At 41.1% G+C, this 24,046-nt stretch overlaps 1 protein-coding gene across 6 annotated transcripts in view; it reads left to right on the forward strand.

Annotated features, from left to right (window-relative positions):
* SCAF8 (SR-related CTD associated factor 8) overlaps positions 1 to 24,046 on the forward strand; it is a 110,682-nt gene that overhangs the window by 46,931 nt on the left and 39,705 nt on the right. For 3 of the 6 annotated variants that reach the window (XM_053293512.1, XM_053293537.1, XM_053293545.1), the window contains exons 10-20: positions 2,373 to 2,507; positions 3,338 to 3,450; positions 3,606 to 3,799; positions 4,653 to 4,753; positions 4,891 to 5,004; positions 6,887 to 7,043; positions 8,249 to 8,382; positions 10,899 to 11,043; positions 11,547 to 11,600; positions 12,807 to 13,025; positions 14,631 to 17,221. In XM_053293512.1, the coding sequence (XP_053149487.1) occupies positions 2,373 to 2,507; positions 3,338 to 3,450; positions 3,606 to 3,799; positions 4,653 to 4,753; positions 4,891 to 5,004; positions 6,887 to 7,043; positions 8,249 to 8,382; positions 10,899 to 11,043; positions 11,547 to 11,600; positions 12,807 to 13,025; positions 14,631 to 16,228 (2,964 nt within the window). In that variant the 3' untranslated portion in view covers positions 16,229 to 17,221. Of the gene's footprint in view, positions 1 to 2,372; positions 2,508 to 3,337; positions 3,451 to 3,605; positions 3,800 to 4,652; positions 4,754 to 4,890; positions 5,005 to 6,886; positions 7,044 to 8,248; positions 8,383 to 10,898; positions 11,044 to 11,546; positions 11,601 to 12,806; positions 13,026 to 14,630; positions 17,222 to 24,046 lie in introns of those variants that run through there. The other 3 variants (XM_053293513.1, XM_053293521.1, XM_053293531.1) reach the window with 2 other exon arrangements.

A 24,046-nucleotide genomic window follows, 5' to 3' on the forward strand; every position in this document is an offset into this window, starting at 1 on the left:
TCATCTTCTGAGACTCACACACAAAGAAGAAGGAGAAACATGCACTCCTTGGGTTCCAAGATGTTGCGAGAGCAAAAGTTTAGTATTGGCTCTACATGACATCTGAGCCAGAAATATGTTGTGTTAAAATACAAATCTGAAGTTTGCAGCACTACTTGTCTCTTTGTTGTTACAATCCCAGCATAACTACATTTCTGTAACTTATCATATTTGCTGTTTGCTAGTAATTGAATTTTAGGCTTAGCTGACGTGATTAATTAATCTTAAGACCAGGTTCACATCTTCACTCAGAAATGTAATTAAAACAGCTATAATTGTTCCCAGCAAGCACAGCAGAGCCCTTGCTCTTGTGGTTCCCAAAGGGGTGACCCCCTTTCACTCTTCTCTCTAAGTTTTTTTCAATCTGTGTGCGGAATTAAATTTGTCCTGGGTTGCGGTATCAAGGCAGTGCGCGTGCACATGCATTCAGGGTGGGGCCTTCCTGATTCAGCCTGAACTGGATCTAAAATTAACTGAGTGGACATCAAAAAATGTGTGAGCACACATATGCGCACGCCGTAGAGGGAACACTACCCCCTTTGGTGGCAACCCCACTGGCGGTAAGCTTGCTGCCCAGGGCAGTGTGCTCCTTTATACTGCCAGCCCAGGAAACGATGCAGGGCCCAGCTCAGAGACTGTGGGGCCCTCCTGGGAGCTGCAACTCTGCCACCAACAGAGGCCTGCAGCAATGTTGCTCCCAAAGAGAGAGAGCCTCAGGCAAACAGAGAGGCAGCTGCTGGTACTTACCACAAGCTACCTTCCAGGACAGATGGAACACTCCCTTCCTTTCTCTTCTTCCCTCTGCTGAAGCTACATATAAGTGTATGTAGAGAGTTTGTAATTCTTGACAAGTCATTGAACTTTTTCAATCCCATTCGTTTAGTGGCTGTCAGAATGTTGAGGGGATTTAAGGAAAGTCAAATTCATATTGCGGTTTTCTAAGCAGATGTCACTGTAGACCAGTTTGGATTCTATCTATCTAAAAATCCATCTTATTTATTTATTATTTCCATCTTATTTATTTATTCCTTCCATCTTATTTATTTATTTAATATTTCTCTGTGTAAACAGCCATTTTTGGAAGGGCAGTATAGAAATCGAATGAATGAATGAATGAAATAAAAATAACATCTTTCTCATAACTTTAAATAAATTCCAAGGATGATGATAGATGCAATGTAAAATAAAACTAATAAAATTAAACAAATTAAGTTAAAAAAGTTAAAAGTCAGGCTAAAACCACAATCAAAATTAAGTTTCAAATTAAAAGTTATTTCAAAAGCTAAAAATTGAGAATCAAAATCTAAGGAACCTACAAGATATAACGAAAGATGGAGCATTAAAAAGCCTTTTTAAAAAGATGGAGGGGGGGTTGTGTGTGGTTTTTTAATACTGAGAGAGGGAGCATGGTGAAGCTCTTCAGGAAGGGCGTTGCAAAGCCGAGGAGCCACCACCAAAAAGGCCCTGTCTCTAGTCCCCCGCCCTCCACTGGATCTCTGTTAGTGGTGGGGCCATGAGCAAGGCCTGAGATCATGAGTGGAGGGCCCTGGCAGGTTCATATGGGCGACTGCGGTCCGGCAGGTACCCTGGCTCCAAGCCATGTAGAGCTTTAAAGGTCAAGATCAGCACCTTGAATCTAGCCTGGAAGCAGACTGGTAACCAATGAAGCTGCTACAGGATGGGTGTGATACTTATGAAGCTACTTGCGCCCACAAGCATCCTTGCAGCAGCATTCTGGACCAGCTAAAGCTTCCAAACTGTCTTCAAGGGCAGCCCCACATAGAGTGCATTGCAATAGCTCAATCTAGATGTTACCAAAGCATGAGTGACTGAGGTCAGGTCTGACTTCTCCAAGTGGGATCGCAGCTGGCGTACCACCCGTAGCTGGTGTAAGGCACTTCTGCACACCACTACCACGTGTTTTTCCAAGACAGCATTGGGTCCCAAAGCACCCACAAGCTGTGGACTTTGTCTTTCAGAATCCAAGACCAGATTTACCTAATTACTTGGATGATCAGTTCTGCAAAACCAGAGCACTTCTGACTTATCTAGATTAAGTTTCAGCTTGTTTGCCCCTATCCAGTCCAGAACAGCCTCTAAGCCCCGGTTTAGAGCATCCACTGCCTCCCTGGTTTCTGTTGACTTAAAAGATAATTTGAGCTGGATGTCATGGGCATATTGATGGCACCGCAGCCCATACCTACAGATGACCTGTCCCAGAGATTTCATGTAGATGTTAAACAGCATGGGGGACAGAATAGATCCCTGTGGCTACCACATATACTTGTTAAATTTCATGTCAAAAACAATTAATATAACACATTCTTGCTTAGCAGGCAAGCCCTGAGGAAACCCAAGAAGGAAATTTTGGGTCTGAGCATTCGGCATCACCCTCGCAAGACAGTAGCCACCAGCCATTTTTAGAAGTGGAAACAAATCTTGACAATTCAATAGATGTTCAACAACAGGTGAGGCGAAGCGCGCTATTTCTGTTTAAATTAATGAAGTCTTAATTCATTTACAGTTTACCACATAGGTAATGTAAAGCCTGTAAAATGTAGCATGTAGTGTCCTGAATCAGACTCGAATATGCAGCACTGTGCTGTGCACATGGTACTGGACCCAAGAACTCTCTCCAAGCCACTGGACAGGCAACAGTGGCTGATGTCAAGTGGTTGATGCCAACTTTGACATTGCAAATGACCTCTTGGAGTGCTTCAAGCATGTTGCAGGAGCACAGACACACATCTATGTTGCTGGGTGTGTACTGTATAGTGTGCACTGTGCTATGGGGCACATAGGAGTATATGTCATAATGCAGGAGGTCCTGCTGCCAGTGCCTGCTGAAGCACAATTGTTGTCTACTAGGGACAGGGCCTTCAGCTCCTGGTCGTTTGTAGGCTCTTCAAAATCATCCTTTTAAAAACAGTTGGGCAGTTATGACTCAATTTTGCAATATCCACTAGTGTTGATTTTACTTATTACATTTTTAATTGTTGTTTTTCTGCTGTTTTATAGTGTTGTTGATTGTGTAGTTGTGGTTTTATTGTACACCCCCTTGTGGTCCCATTACAAAAGGCAGTTTTATAAATGCAATAAATACATGCATTTCCCTGGATTCTGAGTACAGAGGTTTTTCCACAACTCCTTTTTTCATGTGCAGGTAGTTGCCATGTCCATATGGTTATCAAGGGATAAGATGTGTGTAAGAAAACAGTTCTGTGTGTATTGATTTGCTTTTGATATCTTGGGTTTTTAAAATACTTTTGCATGAGCATCTAATTTCTCTCGTGATTAGGACATGGATATAGATGAAGGGCAAGAGGCTGTTGAACAGGAAGTCTTTGAACAAGAAGAAAAGAAATCGGCAGTTCTTTCAAGATCAAGAACACGTTCAAGATCTCGTTCAAGGTTTCCATTTATTTTGTTTAATTCTAGTATTGATACTTTTATCCTGAAGTAATAAGTGTCTAAGATTTGGTTTAAAACCCAAACTTGAATTATGAGTTCAGAATGCATTGATTTTTTTTTTCCTGTTAGAAGTATTGAGTCGTTATGTTTTACAGATCTCCAAGAAAAAGAAGGTCCAGATCACGATCTGGTTCTCGCAAGCGTAAGCATAGAAAACGTTCGCGTTCTAGATCAAGAGAAAGAAAGAGGAAGTCCTCAAGGTCATACTCCAGTGAAAGGAGAGCTAGAGAAAGAGAAAAAGAACGACAGAAGAAAGGGTTGCCTCCTATACGATCCAAAACACTAAGTGGTAGGTTACATCTGTTTGCAGTTTTCAGTTTCAAATGTTATATTATTTCATAGGCTTTTGCTTCTTGAAAGAATGACCTATACAGTTTTGAGTGCCAATTTTTTATTCCATAGTCTGTTTTGACATTTTTTGTAATATTTACGAAGTTCACTTGTCCCAGAATTAGTACACTCTAATTTTGGCCTGAGGTTTTTTGTGTTTCATTTCTCCTTCACTGATTCTCTTCCAATCACACTTGCATTTTCTGGGATGTTATGTCATCCTTCTTGTATATTTTGAATTCGCAAGAAACAAATTGACCGACTTTTTTCCATTCTTTTCACTGTTCATACATAACACAAAACTATGGCTTATATTGACCATAGTTAAGCACTTGCACTGTGGTTTGAAGTTCCAGGCGTATAACAGGTAAACTGCACTTCTGACCTGCTTGTTGCTTTTCTTTCTCATATTCTCAGAGCTTGGCTTCATAAATTCCATCTCCATGGTGCAACAACCTCCCAAGATGGAGAAATGGCCATAACTGGTCTATCAGTGGTCTGTGAATGTGAAAGCAGAGTTAGCACAAAGTGTGGCTTGGAAACCAAATTCAAACCATGATTCTTTATTCAAAAAGGGAATTTAAATTACAGCTCAGTGTGTATACCCACTATAACTGTCCATGTTTTCAATTAATGGAGAATAGCTGGCACTTTAATTTAAGCATTTAATTCCAAGATCCAAATTTTATTGATTGGTTTGATAGATTACATCTTTTTGCAAGGTACCCAAGTCATGTAAAAAAAAATCCAAGCCAAGTAAACATATGACGCAGCAAACCCATGTTTGATTTATGCAACATTTGTCTTGACAGTGTGCAGTACCACGCTTTGGGTTGGGCAGGTGGACAAGAAAGCCACACAACAAGATTTAACCAATTTATTTGAAGAATTTGGACAAATAGAATCTATAAATGTGAGTAAAGTCACTATTTAAGAACAGCCTTTTAAGAAAGAATATAACTACTCCTGTATACTATTTAGGTAAAAACAAAGGTTAATATATAAAGGCAATCATATTAATTCCCATTTAAAAAAATTTCTTCCTTGTAGATGATCCCTCCCAGAGGTTGTGCATATGTCTGCATGGTCCATAGACAAGATTCCTACCGTGCTCTTCAGAAGCTAAGCTCTGGATCCTACAAGATTGGATCTAAAATTATTAAGGTATATCTCCTGTAGCATTATCCATCTCCAATACGAATTACATTTTATTATGGTGACAAATGGGGCCTGTAACAAAATGCCGTAGTGTATCCCTCCTCCCCAACTCCTAAAGGGAGTGCTTCTGTTCAGGACTTTAGACAGCCTGGAACAGGAGCCTTGTATTGCTGTTCAGGTCTTTAGAAACAGGACATGGTATTTTCCCTAGCACTAAAGAGACTTTCTGGTAGCCCTGCTGTATAGTGAAGGAAGGTGGTGGTGATAGGGAAAGGATTTCCAAAGTTGAGCTTTGGAGAGAGCAGTAACCAGACATCTGCAGAAGGGAGATGACCTTCCATGTCAGGACAAAAGGCCAGCGAAAGGGCCCTAGTTAAAGACACTATTCTGTAAGTCTGTTCCATAAGTTGATACATATATCAACCACTATTATAAACATATGTCCTCTCCACTTCTCACCCATTTAATGGAAAGCATTGGGTATAGTTTATAGTGTTCATTTTTGCTACTGATTAGTGTGTGTGTGAATTTTAATGTGTGACAGACTCTTTAGATGAAGAAATTTAATAAGAAGTTATGAAATAGAGTTAACTAACTAGGCCAGGCGGAGAGGATCTGTGCCTCTAGTTCTTCCCTCGTCATCACAGGTTTCTCTTGCCCGCCCACCCACCACTGTTTTCTCTGCCTGTTGCTGTTGTTTTCTGCCCGCCCACAAGCCTGTCTGGCACCGCTGCTTTCCCCTTCCCCTGCCAGGAGCTCACTCATGAGAGCTGCCGCACATGGGATTAGCGAAGGTGGACAGAGAGAAATTTTTCTCCCTCTCTCACAACAATAGAACCAGCGGTCACCCCATGAAACTGAAGGGTGGGAAATTTAGGACCAACAAGAGGAAGTACTTTTTCACAGAGCGCATAATTTATCTATGGAATTCTTTGCCATGGGATGTGGTGATGGCCACCAGCTAGAATGGCTTTAAAAGGGGCTTAGACAGATTCATGGTGGACAGGTCTATCAATGGGTACTAGTCTGGTGGCTGCAGGCCAACTCCAGCCTCAGAGGCACGATGTCTCTCAATACCAGTTGCAGGGGAGCAATAGCAGGAGAGAGGGCATGCACATACCTCTTGCCTGTGGCCTCCCCAGAGGCATCTGGTGGGCCACTGTGTGAAACAGGATTCTGGACTAGATTGGCCTTGTGCCTGATCCAGCAAGGCTGTTCTTATGTTCTTATGACAGGTACGCCTAATAGAAATATATCTATAGATAGTAAAGTTGTGCCGTCGAGTCAGTGTCAACTCCTGGCGACCACAGAGCCATGTGGTTTTCTTTGGTAGAATACAGGAGGGGTTTACCATTGCCATCTCCCACGCAGTATAATGCCCTTCATCATCTTCCTGTATCGCTGCTGCTAGATATAGGTGTTTCCCATAGTCTGGGAAGCATACCAGTGGGGATTCAAACCAGCAGCCTCTGGCTCCCTAGGCAGGTTACTTCCCTGCTGCACCATTAGGTGGCATAGAGTTAATAGTAGGTTAATGAAAAATGGAGAATAAAATTAGATGTTCGCAGATTACATGGTAAATTAAATGGATGTAGTTGTGTTGTGAGCATTACATGTGCAAATTCTCAGATGCTTACTGGTTCTAAGAGTACTACAAGTACCAAGTATCCCATAATTTACTTTTACATATGGTGGCACTAATAGCAGCAGTAGGGCTTTGCTGTATATTGAATTAATTCTTTGAATTCTTCCATCTTTTGTAATAGTACTCAATATGGCAAATGGCCGGGTAACTAAATATGTTATGAAGTGGGTAAAAAGCTTTAGTAGCCTGGTAAATATGCTGGTTATGATCTGTTTAGACCATGTAACTGTACTTTATTTTCAGATTGCATGGGCTTTAAATAAAGGTGTGAAAACTGAATACAAACAATTCTGGGATGCGGATCTTGGCGTTTCATATATACCTTGGGAAAAAGTTAAATTGGATGATTTAGATGGCTTTGCAGAAGGAGGCATGATTGACCAGGAGACAGTAAATAGTGGTAAGAATGTTTAAATATGCCCATAAACCACGTTTATGGTTTTTATGCATGTTTACTTACTGAGAAGATAGGAAATGAGTTCATTAGCATGAATAGTGGCAGGTGTTCTATTCCCAACTAGTTAAGAGGTAACCTGGTTGTTTGTCAGTCAGACTGAATCGTGGAGTTTTCATTTAATAAGGTTTCTAGATAATTTCCGCCAGGATAATTGTCAGACTAAATCTTGCCATTCTAACTGCTCAAGGGAAGATGCAGCTAGGACCACTGGAACTAATTATATTAGTTTTACCTTTACTTTTCTGAAACTGTTTTAAGCACAACAGGGAGGGAAAGCAAGATCAGAGTGTCACAGAGGAGCCTAATACTATGGTTGGATGTGAGTTACTGAGGCTCTACCCATGATCACTGTGTAGAGCCGGGAGGGATTTGGCGGGGAGAGCAGGCCAAACCCGCTCTCCCCGCACACGAGCAGCAGTTGAGCCCTGGGTGGCCAGATCATCCGCCCACACGCTCACTGGCTCTGTCAAGGAGCCGATTGGGGGCCGCCCGGGCCCTGGAAGTCTCACAATGCCCTGCATGGGTGCGTGGGGCATTCTGGGGAGACTCCCAAGGCTGGGAGGCTTGTTGTAGCCTCCCAGTTGGGGGGATCTCCTTGTGAGTCGCCACACTGTAGTGACTCACAATCGAGTAAACGCAGCTAGCAGAGCACTCGCTCCGCTAACCTCATTTAAGGGGAGGGCTACTTTGGCGGGCTAGCCGCCATTGAACCACTGGGCCCGCAAACAAGCACAGTGGTTCTCACGATGGGGGTGAACCGGGCTGGGCTCCCTTAGCCCGCTTTCCCCCCATTGTGAGAATAGCCGCACTGTGTATGTGTTACTCTTAATTCATGCTAAGGTGGATTCTGAAAGTGGGTCAAGCAAGAGAATGCCAAGTGACATTCTGCTACTTAGATTACTGTGTTTCACTACTGAGTCAAAGAGCTGTACAAGTTCAGGAACTCCTCTCTTGTCGTGCACAAAAAGGTAATGTGAATTGGCTGTGACTGGAGAGTTTTGCTGAGTGCATCTTCTTGTTCTTCTGATTACAGAGATTTCTAAGAGAGTAACCTGAAATTTTTTTATTATCCTCTAACCTGAAAATTTGTATTAACTTCAAACCTGTTTATGAAACGCTGATAATATCTTGCTATCCTGTTTCTTTAGAATGGGAAACTGCAAGAAGCTCAGCAGAGCCTGTGAAAGAACCTGTGCCCACAACCCAGAGTGCAACAGTTGACAAGACCACAGCTGTCACCACACAAACAGAGACATACACTCAGTCTGTCACTATGCTACAGGTTAGTATTGTACTTGATTTGAGCCTCTATTTGTTCATCCAGGGAGAAAAGACATTCAGGAATGAAATGCATGTAGCTTATTTCTCACCTTACTCACAAGATTCTCTGAATTGTTTGTGGGCTGCTTATTTATTTCAGGAATGTATCCTTTATTCACTCTCACTGTTGATTCTTTTTTCTCTGTGCATCACTGACATGATTGACCAAGAGACAGTAAAGTTGACTTTAGGAGTAAATTAATAGTTTCTTAAGAGCTGCACAAGCTCAAAGAAGTTGCATTGCAGTATGGGGTGGAGTTTTTTTCACCTTCTGATTACATGAGCTTGAATACATTGGGGTGGATCAAAAGGAATCCTCGTGCAAGCAGAAGCCACTTCCACATGTGCTGTGAGGGGAGGGTGGGATGACCCTCCTCTCCTGCTGACCCTTCCCCATCAGCTGGTAGGCCCCTGCATTACATCTCATGCCATTCCTAAGGGTCTCCTGTCCCTTAGGAGTGGCCTTTCCATAGATATAGGGAATAGGGATGTGCACGAACTGGCATTCAGACAGTTTGGCAGTGGGGGTGGGTTACCCTTTAAGGAGAAGGGAGGGTCCCCATTCCCTGCCCCCACCCCAATGCGTTTTCCCCGCTGGTGTTGTCACACACAACTGCTAGCGTGGGACTGCTGCATATCTCCTTGCAGCCCCAGTCAGTCAGTGTCATACCAGAAGTGCACCCCTTAAAGGTAACACACACACACCAAACCGTCCAAACGTCAGACCTCTGAACCAGTTCAGCAGTCTAAAAGGACTGCCAAACCAGGAAGTGAGCCAGAGAGGAAGACATGAGAAAGTAAGTGCGCATAGAACCAAGTTCATATGTTGACAAAAGCTTCCTGATATGATTACAGCTGAATCCCATCCTGATCATCAGATGATGTTAGGACAGTTATGATTATGTCTGGGACTGTAGTTCAGCATCCAGCATCCATCTGCAGAAGGATCAATCAAGATAATAACAGTGTTCCTCTCTTCTTTGACCTGAGAGAGTGTGTTTCCTTCAGATTTCAGCAGCATAAGACATACCAAGTTGATTTTGTGGCTTTGCAGAGTGGTTGATTTCATGGTATTGTAGATAGTTTGAAAAGTCCCTTTCAGCATCATTTATTCCCAAATGCGGGATCCAGAGAAGTCAACATTTCAACTTGACTTTCAATTCACATACTGAAGCTATTCACTTGCGCGGAGGAAACCAGGCTAAGAAAGCCCAGCCCGCCCGGTTTCCCCTGCTCGTGTGAACCACCAAGAGCTGTGTGGCTCCCGGTGGCTAGCCCACCTAATTGCTTCCACCCCGTTAAACAAGGTTAGTGAAGCCAGCGCTCAGCTAACCCTGTTTTTCGGATTGTGAGTTGCCAAGGCACGGCTCCGCGCCACAGCAGCTCACAAGGGGACCCCCGACTGGGAGGCTACAGCAAGCCTCCTGACGTGGGGGGGGGAGCTCCCCAGAATGCCCCATGCACTGGCATAGGGCATTCTGGGGCTTGCGGCCCCCGATCCCTACCAGCTCTGTGACGGAGCCGGTAATTGTGTGGGCAGCCAATCTGGCCGCCCAGGAAGGGCTGAATGCTCATGTGCGGAGAGAGCAGGTCATGCCCGCTCTCCCCGCCAAACCCCATCCGGCTCTGCACACTGCTCGTGTGGAGAGCCTCACTTTATTAATAGAAAAATAAACAGAGCATACAGTTTTGACATTCCTGTCTTATTAAATAGCTGCGTATTAAAGACTTCTGGAGGGGTAGCTGAAGAAAAAGCAATGAAACAGGTTCTGTGGCCCCTTAAAGATGTAACAGTTCTGTTGTAGACTACAGCCCACTTCCTCAGATCTGAGAAGTGCTATCCTTAGTTGGCAGGTATATACGTATGTGAGTAAAGAGAAAAACAAAGAAAATACCTACTTATCACCAATTATTACTGTTGTGAATGGTCATGGCAGACATGATTAAGGCAACACAGATGTTCCCGGAAGACATATTTTCACCGCAAAGAGCTTCCCTACTATCACTGTATGTGGGTGTGGTGGTGATTTTCAGAATTTTTCTTTGCCTTTGAAAATGCCCTGCGCCTTTTGAAATTATATCTGAGGGTGCATAAACATTAGTTATAAAAACTTCTATTGAGCTAACCCAATCTTTCCTTAAAAGAGCCAGCGTGGTGTAGTGGTTAGAGTGCTGGACTAGAACTGGAGAGACCCAAGTTCAAATCCCCATTCAGCCATGAGACTTGCTGGGTGACTCTGGGCCAGTCACTTCTCTCTCAGCCTAACCTACTTCACAGGGTTGTTGTGAGGAGAAACCTAAGTATGTAGTACACCGCTCTGGGCTCCTTGGAGGGAGACCAGGATATAAATGTAATAATAATAATAATAATAATGATGATGATGATGATGATGGATGAATGAATGAATGAATGAATGAATGCTTTCTATAAATATCAGGATCATTGAACATAGGTTTTTCTTCATTTCACCTAAACAGATTCCTGTAGCTTCAGCTGTGCCAGCAGTTAGTTTAGTTCCACCATCATTTCCTGTTACAATGTCTGTCCCGCCTCCTGGCTATAGTGCAATTCCTCCACCTCCCTTCTTGAGAGCAAGTTTCAATCCTTCACAACCACCTCCTGGTAAGTTACCTTTTTAATTTGTTATCAGTTGGATCCTAATTTTCAATGGAGTGTGTTGCCTGAAGCTTGTTCAGGGAAAAGAAAGAGGGTTGTGCTTGCAGAACATGTCCTTATGGAAGCACAACTCTCCTTTCCATTCCCAGAAGGAACCTATGATGATGGTTAAAATCCAATCCAGTTTTAATTCTTCAGCAGAGCTACTTTTTTGTTTGAAAGCTTAGTTTAGAATTTCTGTGCAAAGCTTATTTAAGATTGCAACACCTTGGAGATGCCCAGAAACCAGTTTGTTATGGGATGGCCAACAAAGTTGGTTGTTGTTGTTTTCCATTTTGGCTTAAATAGCACTGTTTGATCATGTTTATACTTCAATTAAAACTTGCTTCTTTTTAAAATTAACTTTTAGATTTTACAGAAATTCAGTGAAACCTATCTTAACATAAATTAGATCTCCGGATCACTTTTTGTAATTTTGTTAATTAGTATTTTTTAATTCTTTGTTCTAGGTTATATGCCACCTCCTGTTCCACCTCCTGTTGTTCCACCAGTTGTCCCAACACGTAAGTTGTTTAATTGCCTTGCTTCAGGTCTTTTAAGTAAAGCAGTATGCCCATGTAACAAAAAACAAACAGAGTTTGGGATATTAGCATTGTAAACTAGCTTACACTGGATTCCTTTTTACAAATACCTGATAAAGTTTTAAAGTAAACTGGATGCAGTCCTTCATCTAGATGCACATGCCTAGGTTGGTGACATTTAGTCATGTATAAGTGATGGCAGCATTGCATAGTATGGACGTATGTATGAATGTAAAGAAACTTATGACCGGAAGAAACTCCAATTATGTTTTAGTGCTTTCTAATTCGTAGCTTCCCTGGCAAACCCACTAATTACCACTAATTGGGTAATAAATACCCAAAGGCCCCTTGATAGCACAAAGTACCTCTGCCCAATTTTGGCAGATGCTCTCCTCCCTCTGAACCTTCATACCACATGCCATCCTGTTCCTTAAGGTCCCTCCATGCTTGGGAGCAATTTTGGGGAGGGGCAGAGGGAGTTGCAATGGGGAAGGAGGGGCAGGAAAGTTCCTGACCATGCAAGCTTCATTCCCCTCACAGTTTTTTGGGTACAACCACAAAACAACACATTCAGACCAGAGGCGGTTTCCTATCACCAGCTCTTCCACCAAACCCAAGAGCTGTTCAAACTCCAGGGGAATTTAAAATACAGTTTGGGTGTTTGTTGGGGTAACTATGGGGAGGAAAATTTTAAACTAACTTATACATTATACCTGTGTATCTTGAATTGTGTCTTGTGTTCCTAATTGCACAGATCGCTGGAAATCCTAGCTCAGGATAAAGTTGTGAGCCCTACTATAGCTAGTTCTAGACTAAACTATTAGATTTGCTTATCAGGGAAGAGGAAATTACTCAAATGTATGCTTATGAACTTTGATAAAGTCATCCTTCATTTCTGGAAATCACCTTGATCATTTGCAGCAGCAATTTGTGCTGCTGTAAATGGTGGGTTACCATGTAAACAGTTGCATTTATTTATTTGTTAAAATACCCTTATGCCATTTTCCCCATAATTCAGTTACTTATACAGGACTTTTTAAAAAAACTATTTTTAAAAACCAAACAAATGATAGCTGTCTATGGCTTTGATTTCCAGATTTGTCTATTTTAAGTTTGCACATAATATGTGAGCTAAGTTCACTGCATTGTTAACTTTTGTTGAATTGTTGTGTGTGTTTGTTTTTACAGCACTTGTACAGCCTTCACTACCAATTACTCAAGAGTCAATGAAAGATGTTCCTTTTAGCAGCCTTGTTCTACCAGTTGGCACTGTTTCAAGCAGCCTTACCACCCCAACATTATCTGCTAGAAGTATTTTTACTTCCCTTTCAAGTAACAAGTCAGAAATTGATGAAAAAGGATCCCACGTTACAGATCTTCAGATTTCATCTAGTGAAAACAGAACTGGTGAGCCATAAAATGAAACTTTTATTAGTGAGCTCACAACAGGCCAGAGCCACCCTCTGTTTGCCTTATAGGGGTAGTCTGAAAGGATAATTAGAGCCAAACTATACAGTCAGCAACCTGATGTGTTGTAAGTGTTGCTGTACAATATTTGAATGTTGCTTTATTTTTTAAATACTCAGTACATAGCCTAGTCTATGTATATTTTCTTTCTTTCTTTCTTTCTTTCTTTCTTTCAATTTATATACTGCTCTTCCTAAAGTGGTTCAGGGCAGTTTACATTAAAATCAAAAACACAACCCTCCTAATGATCTTATGGAGCAGTGGGGATCTTGTTGAGAAAAGCACTCTCTCAGGTAACCCGGACCTAAGCCATTCAGGGCTTTAAAAGTAATAACCAGCACTTTGTACCTTGCCTGGAAACGTATCAGCAGCCAGTGCAACTAAGAACAGGCATAATGTGGTCTCTCCAGGATATCCCAGAGACTAATCTGGCTGCTGCATTTTGAACTACCTGAAGTTTCTGAACTACGTACAAAGGCATCCCTACATAGAGCACATTGCAGTAGTCCAACTTGGAGATTACCGGCTGGTGTACCACTGTTTTCAGGTCATTCTCCTCAAGGAACAGGTAGAGTTGTAAAATCAATCATAGATGGTAATAAGTGCTCCTGGCCACAGCCTCTTCCTGAGACACCAGGGTGACACCCAGGTCCAAGAGCACTCCCAAGCTACTAACCTGTTCTTTCTGGTGGAGTGTAACTTGATCCAGAACAGGAAGTTCTATCCAGTCTTGCAGACTACAACTCCTAGCAATGAGCACCTCCATCTTGCTTGGATTCAGCTTCCGTTTATTATACCTCATCCAGGTTATTACCGCCTGTAGGCAGGCATGTAAGGGGCTAATGCCATTTCCTGATATTGACAACAAGGAGAAATAGATTTGGGTGTCATCAGCATATTGTTAACACCCAGCATCAAAACACTCAGCCCGGAGTATCATGCAGATGTTAAAAAGCATTGGTGACAGAATGGAGCCCTGAGGGAGCTCTATTCTCAATACAAACCTTTTCAGTGGCATTTTGAGTATTTGTTATACAAAGAATGGCACCTTTAAATACATTCTTTAATGTTCATCTCCACTGGTAACTCCTTCAAAAAGAAGGTTCCTTTAAGGTTGGTGCTCCTTCATAATTCTTATTTCTGTTTGAGTCCCTAGCTTAAACATCTGGAGAACAATTTATAATTGCTTCTAAACCCTGCTTATTTTTTAGTCTAATCACAGATTTTAGATGAGGCATTTGTTTTTCTCTAAACAGGTATTCTTTTCTAAATTGAGATCAGAATCCAACTTCTAGATGTTGACTTTTGTTTAATCTTGTTCTGCTGTTAATCAGAGCTGGAAAATTTCCTATTGCAGTTTCAGGCTTGTGAAAATTTCTTGTAGTACTATCTCATAGGACACTGTTCTAGTGACCATTGATTCTGGTCAAGTCTATCGTATGTGTGTATTTCTATATCAACTAAGTAACCAGTTTAAACAGAAAACTAATTTAGTAGTATGTTCACCTTTTTTTGCTAACTGTAATTTTTATATTTCCATTTTAGTTCAAGATGATGTTTCAAGCAGCTCTGGACTTATTGGAGGAGTGCAGCCACCCAGTATCTCAACCACTTCTGGACTTCTAGGGGGAGTGCAACCACCCAGTGTCTCAAGCAGCTCTGGGCTTGTTCAGCCGCCCAGTGTCTCGAGCAGCTCTGGTCTTTTGACAAGAGTTCAGCCACCTAGTGTCTCAAGCAGCTCTGGGCTTCTGACGGGACTCCAGCCCATGACTGTGTCAAGCAGTTCCAACCTTCTAATGGGACTTCAGCCACCCATAGTGTCAAGTAGCTCTGGGCTTTTGACAGGAGTCCAGCCACCCATAGTGTCAAGTAGTTCTGGGCTTTTGACGGCACTCCAGCCACCCATTGTATCAAGCAACTCGGGGATTCTGGGATTACCACCACCAATTGTCTCAAGTAGTTCTGGACTGTTAGGTGTGCCGCCACCAAATATTTCAAGTGGTTCTGGACTTCTAGGACTGCAGCTACCCACTGGGATTCAAAATGTTCCCCATTTAACTCTTGCTGGTCAAAGGTTGCCTGGAATGCCTCTAGTAGACATGCGCCCAGGACTAATGCCACAGCCACCTGGGCCAAGATTTCCACTACTACAGCCGGGAATGCCACCACAGCGTAGTATTCCTCCTCCAGCAATCCTTGACCCATCCCTTCCTCCACCTAGAGCTCCTTTTCTTCCAGGAGATCTTTTTAATCAACCAGAGAGGCCTTTTGGAATTTCTGGGAGGCAAGGTGTTGATAGCATTTCTAATCCAGATAAAAGGTTGCCCCTTGGAGATGACAGCATTCAGCAGGAAGGGGACAGAGATTATCGCTTTCCTCCAGTAGAAAATAGGGAGACTGTTAATAGGCCCTCTTCAGTGGATATTAGGGATTCTGTTGGAAGGCCGCCACTAGATCCAAGAGAGGGTCTAGGAAGACCTCCAGCTGATGGAAGAGAACATTTTGCCAGGTCACATATGGATTTAAGAGAGAATTTTGGAAGACCTGGTATGGATAACCTTGGTCGAAGAGACCATTTTGCTTTCAATTCAGATAAGCACTGGGGACAAAGAGGAGATTATGATGAAAGAGAGCATCATGCTTTCCCTCCATATGGTGGTCTTAAAGGGTTCCAGGAAGATCGAGAGCGGTATCGACAAACAAACTACAGATTTGAAACACGAAGTGGTCCTAGCTGGAATAGAGGACTGGAACAAGATACCCATAGAGACTTTGATGACCGTCGTAGACCTTGGGAAAGACAGAGGGACAGAGATGACAGAGATTTTAATTTTGGCAGAGAAATTAATGGGAACAGATTTGGCAGAGAGAGAATACAGAACAACTGGATACCCCCTCCACACCCAAGAGCATTTGAGTATTTTGAAGGGGGCACTTCTCAACAAAAAGCTGACAGTGCACCGCAAGTTAATGGTGAAAATGCAGAGACAGAGAGTCAGCCAGCTGCTGTGCAAGTAGAAGATGAGCCGGAACTTTATGAAAAGCTGACAACTTCACGTGACATAAAAAAAGAGAAGAGTGACACAGAAGCTGAATTAGAAAATGAACCAGTGGTAGAAAGCACAGAAACTGAGGGGACATAATCATCACTCAGTAGGTAAAAAGATACCTTTTGTAAAGTTGTCATCTCTCTCTGTAATAGATGAATGGCTGACTGGACCTTAGTAGTTCACTTTTGTCTGCCAGAATTAAGTTAATCTAATGTTCATGTTCATCTTTCACTTAAATAGCTGTACAACTGACCTGTATAGAATATTGTTCTTTGAACATGGTAGGTAAACCTTTTTTCTTTCCTTTCCTTTTTTTAAAATTTTCGGACAAAACGCAAACGTGCCCCACTTGCTTTTACTTCACACGGCTAAATAACAGCTTGTCAAGCAAACAAAGACTTCCTATGGAAGAAATGGAAATTTTTAGATATTGCTATTAGGTTGGCTATGGAAATTGTTATACTTGAAAACAGGTGCTGGTGTATCTTGTCCAGGTTTTTAGGCTGCTGCAGAATTTTAAAGCGTAGACAGAGCTGTGATACTATATGTTTTTGCAGTTTGGCAAAAAAAAAAAAATGGGGGGGAGCATAAATAATACAGAGATGGTGTGTTCTTGAAATTTCTGAATTATAGTCTCTGTTTCTCAAAAGTAAGTGTCCGTGATTTGTTCCTCGTACTGCAGTGGGTTTAAAAATTGAAAATTAACATACGTTTTAATGTTTTTTTTTTAGATGCCAATAAAGCATTATTTGTTTGATAAGCATTCTAGGTATTGTATTTTTTATATACAATCTATAAAATCCTGGATGAACTGTGCTTTAGCTAATTGTTGCAAAAGGTTTATAGTACTCTTGTAAGACCAGTGCAACAATTAATTATGCTACAAAAAGCATATGCCTTTTACTAAAAGGAAAAAAGAAATCATGGAATCACATTAGTTTGTGTATAACATATGTATGTAAATATTTGTGTAAAACTGTATGTAGATACCACTGTTTCTGTGTGTGATAGTGTATGTGCACACACTCACAGAATAATGTAGACAGTTAAATAAAACTGAAATGGAATTAGGTTATAAAATGAAAATTTGTCTTTCACCTTCTTTAGATAGCAAGAAAATTATAGAAGCTCATGTGACAGGTTAAATCAAATTAATATTTGCTCCTCTAAATTTTTATTTCTTTGGAAGGCGGAATCTGGCATACTCTAAATGGTGTACAGAAAGATTTCAGGGTTTGTTTTTATTTTTGGTTCTCCCCCCTCCCCCAAAAGTGTGGATATGTATGAAGCAAGATTTGAAGCAAATGTTTGAATTGCCCTTTTTTGTAATACCTCTGGTGTTCTGCATAGAAAGTGGTAGCATTAAAGTACTTTTGGATTATCTGCTTGTAGTGAATATCTGAAGTTCACAGTTGCCCAAAATGTATTGAACCTGAAATGAAATGAACAAAAAACCTCTAGCTTATAACTGGTGGTTAGCATTGGTTATTAAAATGAATTGGCTACCTGTGCAAATAATTAACACCACCCTGTTTGTTTTAGTAGTTTTTTGTTTCTTATTTCTCTTGGACTAGGCTCAAGTGCCTGGTTAACAAGCTCCCCAAGATGCTGGCATCTTGGTATTTATATTGACAACCCTGAACAGGCTAGTTTCTGAAAAATGGTTTATTTGAGCTAAACACTAAAAATATTTTTCCCAAGACCGGCGGTTTGACAGATAGTGGCTAGATTGGCATCATGCAGTCATTGTATTCCCAAAATTTCAACCTTTATTGCCTCACCTCCCTGTAAAGTTGAGTTATAAGAATATAATTATAGCAGAATTTGCTGTGATAAACTAATGTCTTTTGTGTAGAATTAAAATTAAAAAGGCTGACCTTTATCTTTTTAAAATGCTACTCTGTTCAGATTTATGAAATTCAGTTTTGACCATAAGGCAAAATCCACAGTGGAGTTCATAGCTAGCTGTAAGCCACAGCCAATAATACATCAGAATATCTTTGTGTTAAAATTTAGTTTAATAATTACTGTTTTGAAAGAGCACCCCAATTTAAAATTGCATCGCCACATTTGAAAGCTTTATCTCCAAATGCTTTATTCCAAAGCAGTAACTAGTGCATTATTGCCTGTTGATATACAGAACTCTCTTTGTGAGCTGCACCAAGTGGTATCTTATAGGAGTGTGCAAAATGTTTCAACTCGAAATGGGCTGTTTCTAGTGTCTTGAGCTCGAAACAAAATGCCATTTAATAAGGGCCTGTTTTGAGCTCGGAACAAAACAAGCCCGTTGTTATTTGAAACATATCAACATTTCAAGCTCTGTTTTGGTGGCCTGTTTTTCACTTGCTGATTGGCTTTCTGACATTGGCTTCCAATTGGCTTGCGATCCTATGCGGCTTTGGGGAACATAGGAAGCTGCCATATACTGAGTCAGACCATTGGTCTTTTTAGTTCAGTATTGTCTTCACAGACTGGCAGCGGCTTCTCCAAGGTTGCAGGCAGAAACCTCTCTCTCAGCCCTATCTTGGAGAAGCCAGGGAGGGAACTTGAAACCTTCTGCACCTCCCAGAGTGTCTCCATCCCCTGAGGGATCCCCTGAGCATCTTACAGTGCTTGCACATCGTCTCCCTTTCATATGCAACCAGGGTGGACCCTGCTTAGCTAAGGGGACAAGTCATGCTTGCTACCACAAGACCAGGAAAGCTTAAAAAAAAATTAAAACCACCTGCTTGCTGGGTTTTTGTTTTTTTGTTTTTTGGTGTGTTGAGTGGTAGGTAGAACCATTTTACTAAATTTACCTACCACCCAATCCAGTTTGGAGTCCCTAGGAGCTACTCATGAGGAACAATGGGGTGTTTGGGGTCTACCCATAGACCCATAGTTCCCATAGGGAACTATGTTTGAAACACTCGTAACGTTTCAAGTTTTGTTCAATTGAAATAATCAGGTCAACCACTGTTGCAGCAAAATATTTCAGCCATCACATCCCTTGTATTTGTACTGGAGGGGTGGGATACAGATGTTTTAAATAAATAATAAATATATACATTAAGTAATATTCATTAGAATGTACTGACAGCTTGGCTGTCAGAATGCTTCAGATTCCTTTTGTTTGGATCCCAGCTAATAATACTTTGGCAAATTAAATAAGTTCCATTTGTGCAAAGAAAGAGGGCCAATTTTTGCTGATCTACCCTTCCTTCTGTAGCACTTATAAATCTTCCCCCCAATGTCTTTGATAGTAGTGGGCTCTTAGTAGAACGTTTTCAGGGGACACAATGGGTTGCAGAGCAAAATTGTGCCTCCTCCCATGTACAAATAGAACATCTTCGGGCCTGGTAGTACTAGTTCGGTTTCAAATAACTGAATTTACAAAACTAAATATCTTGAAATTGTAGCAAATTTTATCACTCATTTTAGTAAATTGTAAGAATGTTATCACTCATACACCAGTGCCATCCAGCATGTGTCTTAAGGTTTTGGTGTGCTAATCTGAAATAATATAATATTTTTTTTCATTTAATTTGGAAATTTCAGAAGAAATCTTACTCTGGGAGAGAGAGGTATTAAATATTCCATCTAGAAAAAGTGTTGTCCAGATCCCACAGAATTTTTGTATTGTGTTGCATTCTTGCTGTAACATTTGTCATACGTGGTTTGTCCTACGTGGTTATTGTCATTCTCCAGATCTTTAAGATTTAGGATGAACCTAGGAAGCTGTCTTATACCAAGTCAGACCATAGGTTATCTAGCTCACTATTATCTACACGGACTAGTAATTGCTGTCTAGGGTTTCCAACTGGGATCTTTCCCAGCCCTACCTGTAGATGCCAAGTCTGAATTTTTAAATAACTGATACTTAGTCCAAAGAGTGAAGTCTCTTAGTAATCCTGTTGGGGAAAATACTTTATATAGTTATTAACAGAGCTAATCTTGGACAAGGTATTTTTTAATGCTTATACCAGACTGACAAAATTGATGAATTTACTAAACTATAATAATTTTCATCTTTGACTTCCCTCTTATTAGAACAGTGAAAATTAACTGTTTTACAAGCAGGGGCACTTCCTCAAAAAGAGAGAGAGAGAGAGAACCTTTCAGTGTGGGAGCCATTTCCCCCTGTGTTGATCTCTGCACAGTATTGCTCTTTTCTCACAGCTGGGAGGCCCTTTAAGAGAGATGGAACACTCTCTCAAGAGCTTCAGGAGGAAAGCACTGGGAAGGGTTACATCTCCTAGCACTCTGTGCATGCCTTCGAAGATGGTACAAGGTCTCAAGAGAGGTCCATTTCCCTTAAAGGAGCCACTCCTTGCCACTGAGCAAACTAGACCGGTGAACCCCAGTGTCCGTGTGTGTTCCATTCTCCGCTACTACTGTGGATAATGGAACTTCAGATATGGTCGTTCAGGCTATGGGCCTTGGGGTTAGGTTTCTGGATGGCAAAAAAGGCTTTAAAATGCAGAAACATGTGAAATAACATACTGTGCCATGCTCTCCAGGTGTCCAGAAATGCCCCCCCCCCAAAGTCCTTGGAGGTCAGCCACCCCAAACCTGTGGATACGCAGAATTAACCCTTCCCCCACCCCCCGCATATACCGGGGTCAATTGTCAATTACACGACCGTGGGTATGTGAAACCGCCGGTGCTGGATACATGAATGGTGAGGTTCTCCTGTATTATCTTTTCGGACCATAAATGTGGATCTCATCACATTAGACACTGTAGTGGGAAAGCAAAGATAGATCAAAAGGCGTGTGCACATGCCGGGAACTTCCGGTCTGAGGAAGCGGTGGGGCAGCTGGAAGGTACGCTGCCGCCACACAGCACCGGTGGGAGGGGTAAGAGCACCCTCCCCCGCCCTTAAAGTTATCCACCACCCCCACCACCTTCGAACTGGCTCGAATGCTGGTCCACGGAACCAGTTTGGCACTGCTAGAATTGAAAGCTTTAATATAAGTTATTAAGTTCAAATCACTCAGGATTGCTGCACACTGTTAATGTAGGATTGAAAGTGTAGGACCCAAGTCTACTATCTGAGATTTCTGATTGAAGGGATATATATTGTTCCTTCTGAAGTTAGAGTTGATAGCATTAATAAGTGTAATTGATATATTAATAACCAAAGGCTTTAATAGCAAATTGTCACCCAATTATTCAGTGACCTTAAGGGATATACTGTCTCTTCACTGTCCTAAATTTCATTAAAAACTTTCCTTTTTGTACCCAAAGCTAGCAACTATTTTGCATTTTAGGGAGAAATGGCAAAGGCTTTCCTTCTAGCAACAAAATCCGCAGGAAACTTTTAAAATAACTGCAGTGTTCAGTTGAAATTGATGACATGAATGAAGTCTTTTAAAATTTTATCTTTCACTGTTGGTTTAAGAATCGGTAAATGTGTAAATTTTTGAGCCATTTTAGAGACATTTTTGCTGTGGTGTGTTCTTGTAGTAGGAAATATATTTCAGATTCTCAGACTGGTGAAAAAAGTATACAAACTTGATTTCATCAATCAATTAAATTACTGTTCATTTGATTGGTAACGTTGCATGAAGCTTCAATAAATGTTATATTTTATTCTGTTTGAGAGAATTTATGCTGCCAGTGAATATGCACTACAGTGCATGCAAGATTTTGCAATAATTTAGGGAAAATTATTGACAAATTATTGACAAATTGACAAATCCCCATAAAGTCAATTCTGTCACACAGTATTTATCTAATCTTCGTAACCATTTTTGAATGTATATAATATTCTAGGCATCTGTTTGTCATGATTCCACTGCAGTTCATCAAGCTGTAAAACTTCGAGCAAATTTGCAGTTCCCGTAATTCATGTAAAATCACAAATACTTGTAGCAAGTACCTTGTCTTCATCAATGATGTACAAAGTGCATTCTTTACTCCAAAATCTGTTGGTTGGATAGGGAGAGAGAGAGGCATGTGAGTAAGTGTAAATAAAATAAGGACCTCGACCAGATTATTTAACTCCTAAATCTCTGCTAATGCTGACATATATGCTTTTCTTTGTTTCATATTATGAAAGGGGAAGATTATTATTGCTCTTATAGCCTGATCCTATGCACTTCCTATTGTTCCGAACGGACTCCTACCAAGTTCAACACAACTTACATAGAATTGCAGCCTTAATTATATGCTGTACAATGTAATTTGAGTACAGAAGTAGTGCTAATTCGTTTTTTAATTAAAGAAGCATAGTCTTGAGTAAACTGATACATTTTTACAAGAGTTTAGAATTGATTCCCTACACAAATGATTAGATATGGTATTTTGAAAGTGATACTCTGATATGATTGTACCTCTATACATGAGAAAAACCTGTAAATTGCTTAGTCTCCAAAACCCATAATTTTAGAAATTGTTTTTATGTTTTAAAGCTGTTTCGTTCATTGCCTCACTTTTCCTTAATTTACTCCTAATTTCCTTGCTTGTTTGTATAATTAGTCTATAAAGTTGCAGATATGACAATTACCAAGTTCATCTTAAAGCAGTCCTTAGATTCAATATTAAGAGAAGTTTGATATGCTTACTTAAGATCAACTGTTTCATTTGGCACAAATTTAATTCCTTCCATTCTTTTCATTAAATTGCTTAAATTCCTATATCAATTCCATCTGGCCTGTGCTTTAAAGTTTTATAATGTTCTAAATCATTGCAAATCATGGAAAGATTTTTTAAAAGTGAAATGACAACTTTTCTCTCAGCAAAGATTCTAGTTGCATAATCAGTTTCTCTACAGGAGTGATCTATTGCTTGTAGTTTAATCTATAGAGAAGTGTGTTAGTTAAGACGGATCTTGTATGGAGTATTTATATTTGCATTTCTCTTGTAATGATTTAGTAGTACTTCAGTCCTGCCACAAAACATGGAGGTTGGATTCTTCTTGTGGCAAGGGTGGGTGGAAACTTTGCAGTTCCAAAGCTAGAATTCAAAGCTGGTCTAAGCACACTGGTGTAACTCTTCCACTTCCTTTTCCCATTCACCTTGGTAGCCCAAGGGATGCAGAGGAACATAGGAAGCTGCCATAAACTGTGTCAGACCATTGGTCGGTCTATCTATCTATCTATCTATCTCAGTATTGTCTTCACAGACTGGCAGTAGCTTCTCCAAGGTTGCAGGCAGGAATCTCTCGCAGCCCTATCTTGGAGAAGCCAGGGAGGGAACTTGGAACCCTCTGCTCTTCCCAGAGCGGCTCCATCCCCTGAGGGGAATATCTTATAGTGCTCACACTTCTAGTCTCCCTTTCATATGCAACCAGGGTGGACTCTGCTTAGCTAAAAGCAGCCATGGATTAAATGCTGCATGAGTGCAGCAGAGGGTTAGAAACCACACATAACAATTGTAGAGCTGTCTGATCTAGGATTATTGTTGGTTATACAGGTGAAACTCGGAAAATTAGAACATCGTGCAAAAGTCCATTAATTTCAGTAATGCAAATTAAAAGGTGAAACTGATATATGAGACAGACGCATTACATGCAAAGCGAGATAAGTCAAGCCTTAATTTGTTATAATTGTGATGATCATGGCATACAGCTCATGAAAACCCCAAATCCACAATCCCAGAAAATTAGAATATTACATGGAACCAAGAAGACAAGGATTGTAGAATAGAACAATATCGGACCTCTGAAAAGTATACAGTGTACTGTGCTTGACTGGCCAGCAAACTCACCTGACCTGACCCCATAGAGAATCTGTGGGGCATTGCCAAGAGAAGGATGAGAGACATGAGACCAAACAATGCAGAAGAGCTGAAGGCCGCTAATGAAGCATCCTGGTCTTCCATAACACCTCATCAGTGCCACAGGCTGATAGCATCCATGCCACGCCGCATTGAGGCAGTAATTGCTGCAAAAGGGGCCCAAACCAAGTACTGAATACATATGCATGC

The sequence above is a fragment of the Hemicordylus capensis genome, chromosome 1 (genome assembly GCF_027244095.1).
Source record: "Hemicordylus capensis ecotype Gifberg chromosome 1, rHemCap1.1.pri, whole genome shotgun sequence".
NCBI lineage: Eukaryota > Metazoa > Chordata > Lepidosauria > Squamata > Cordylidae > Hemicordylus > Hemicordylus capensis.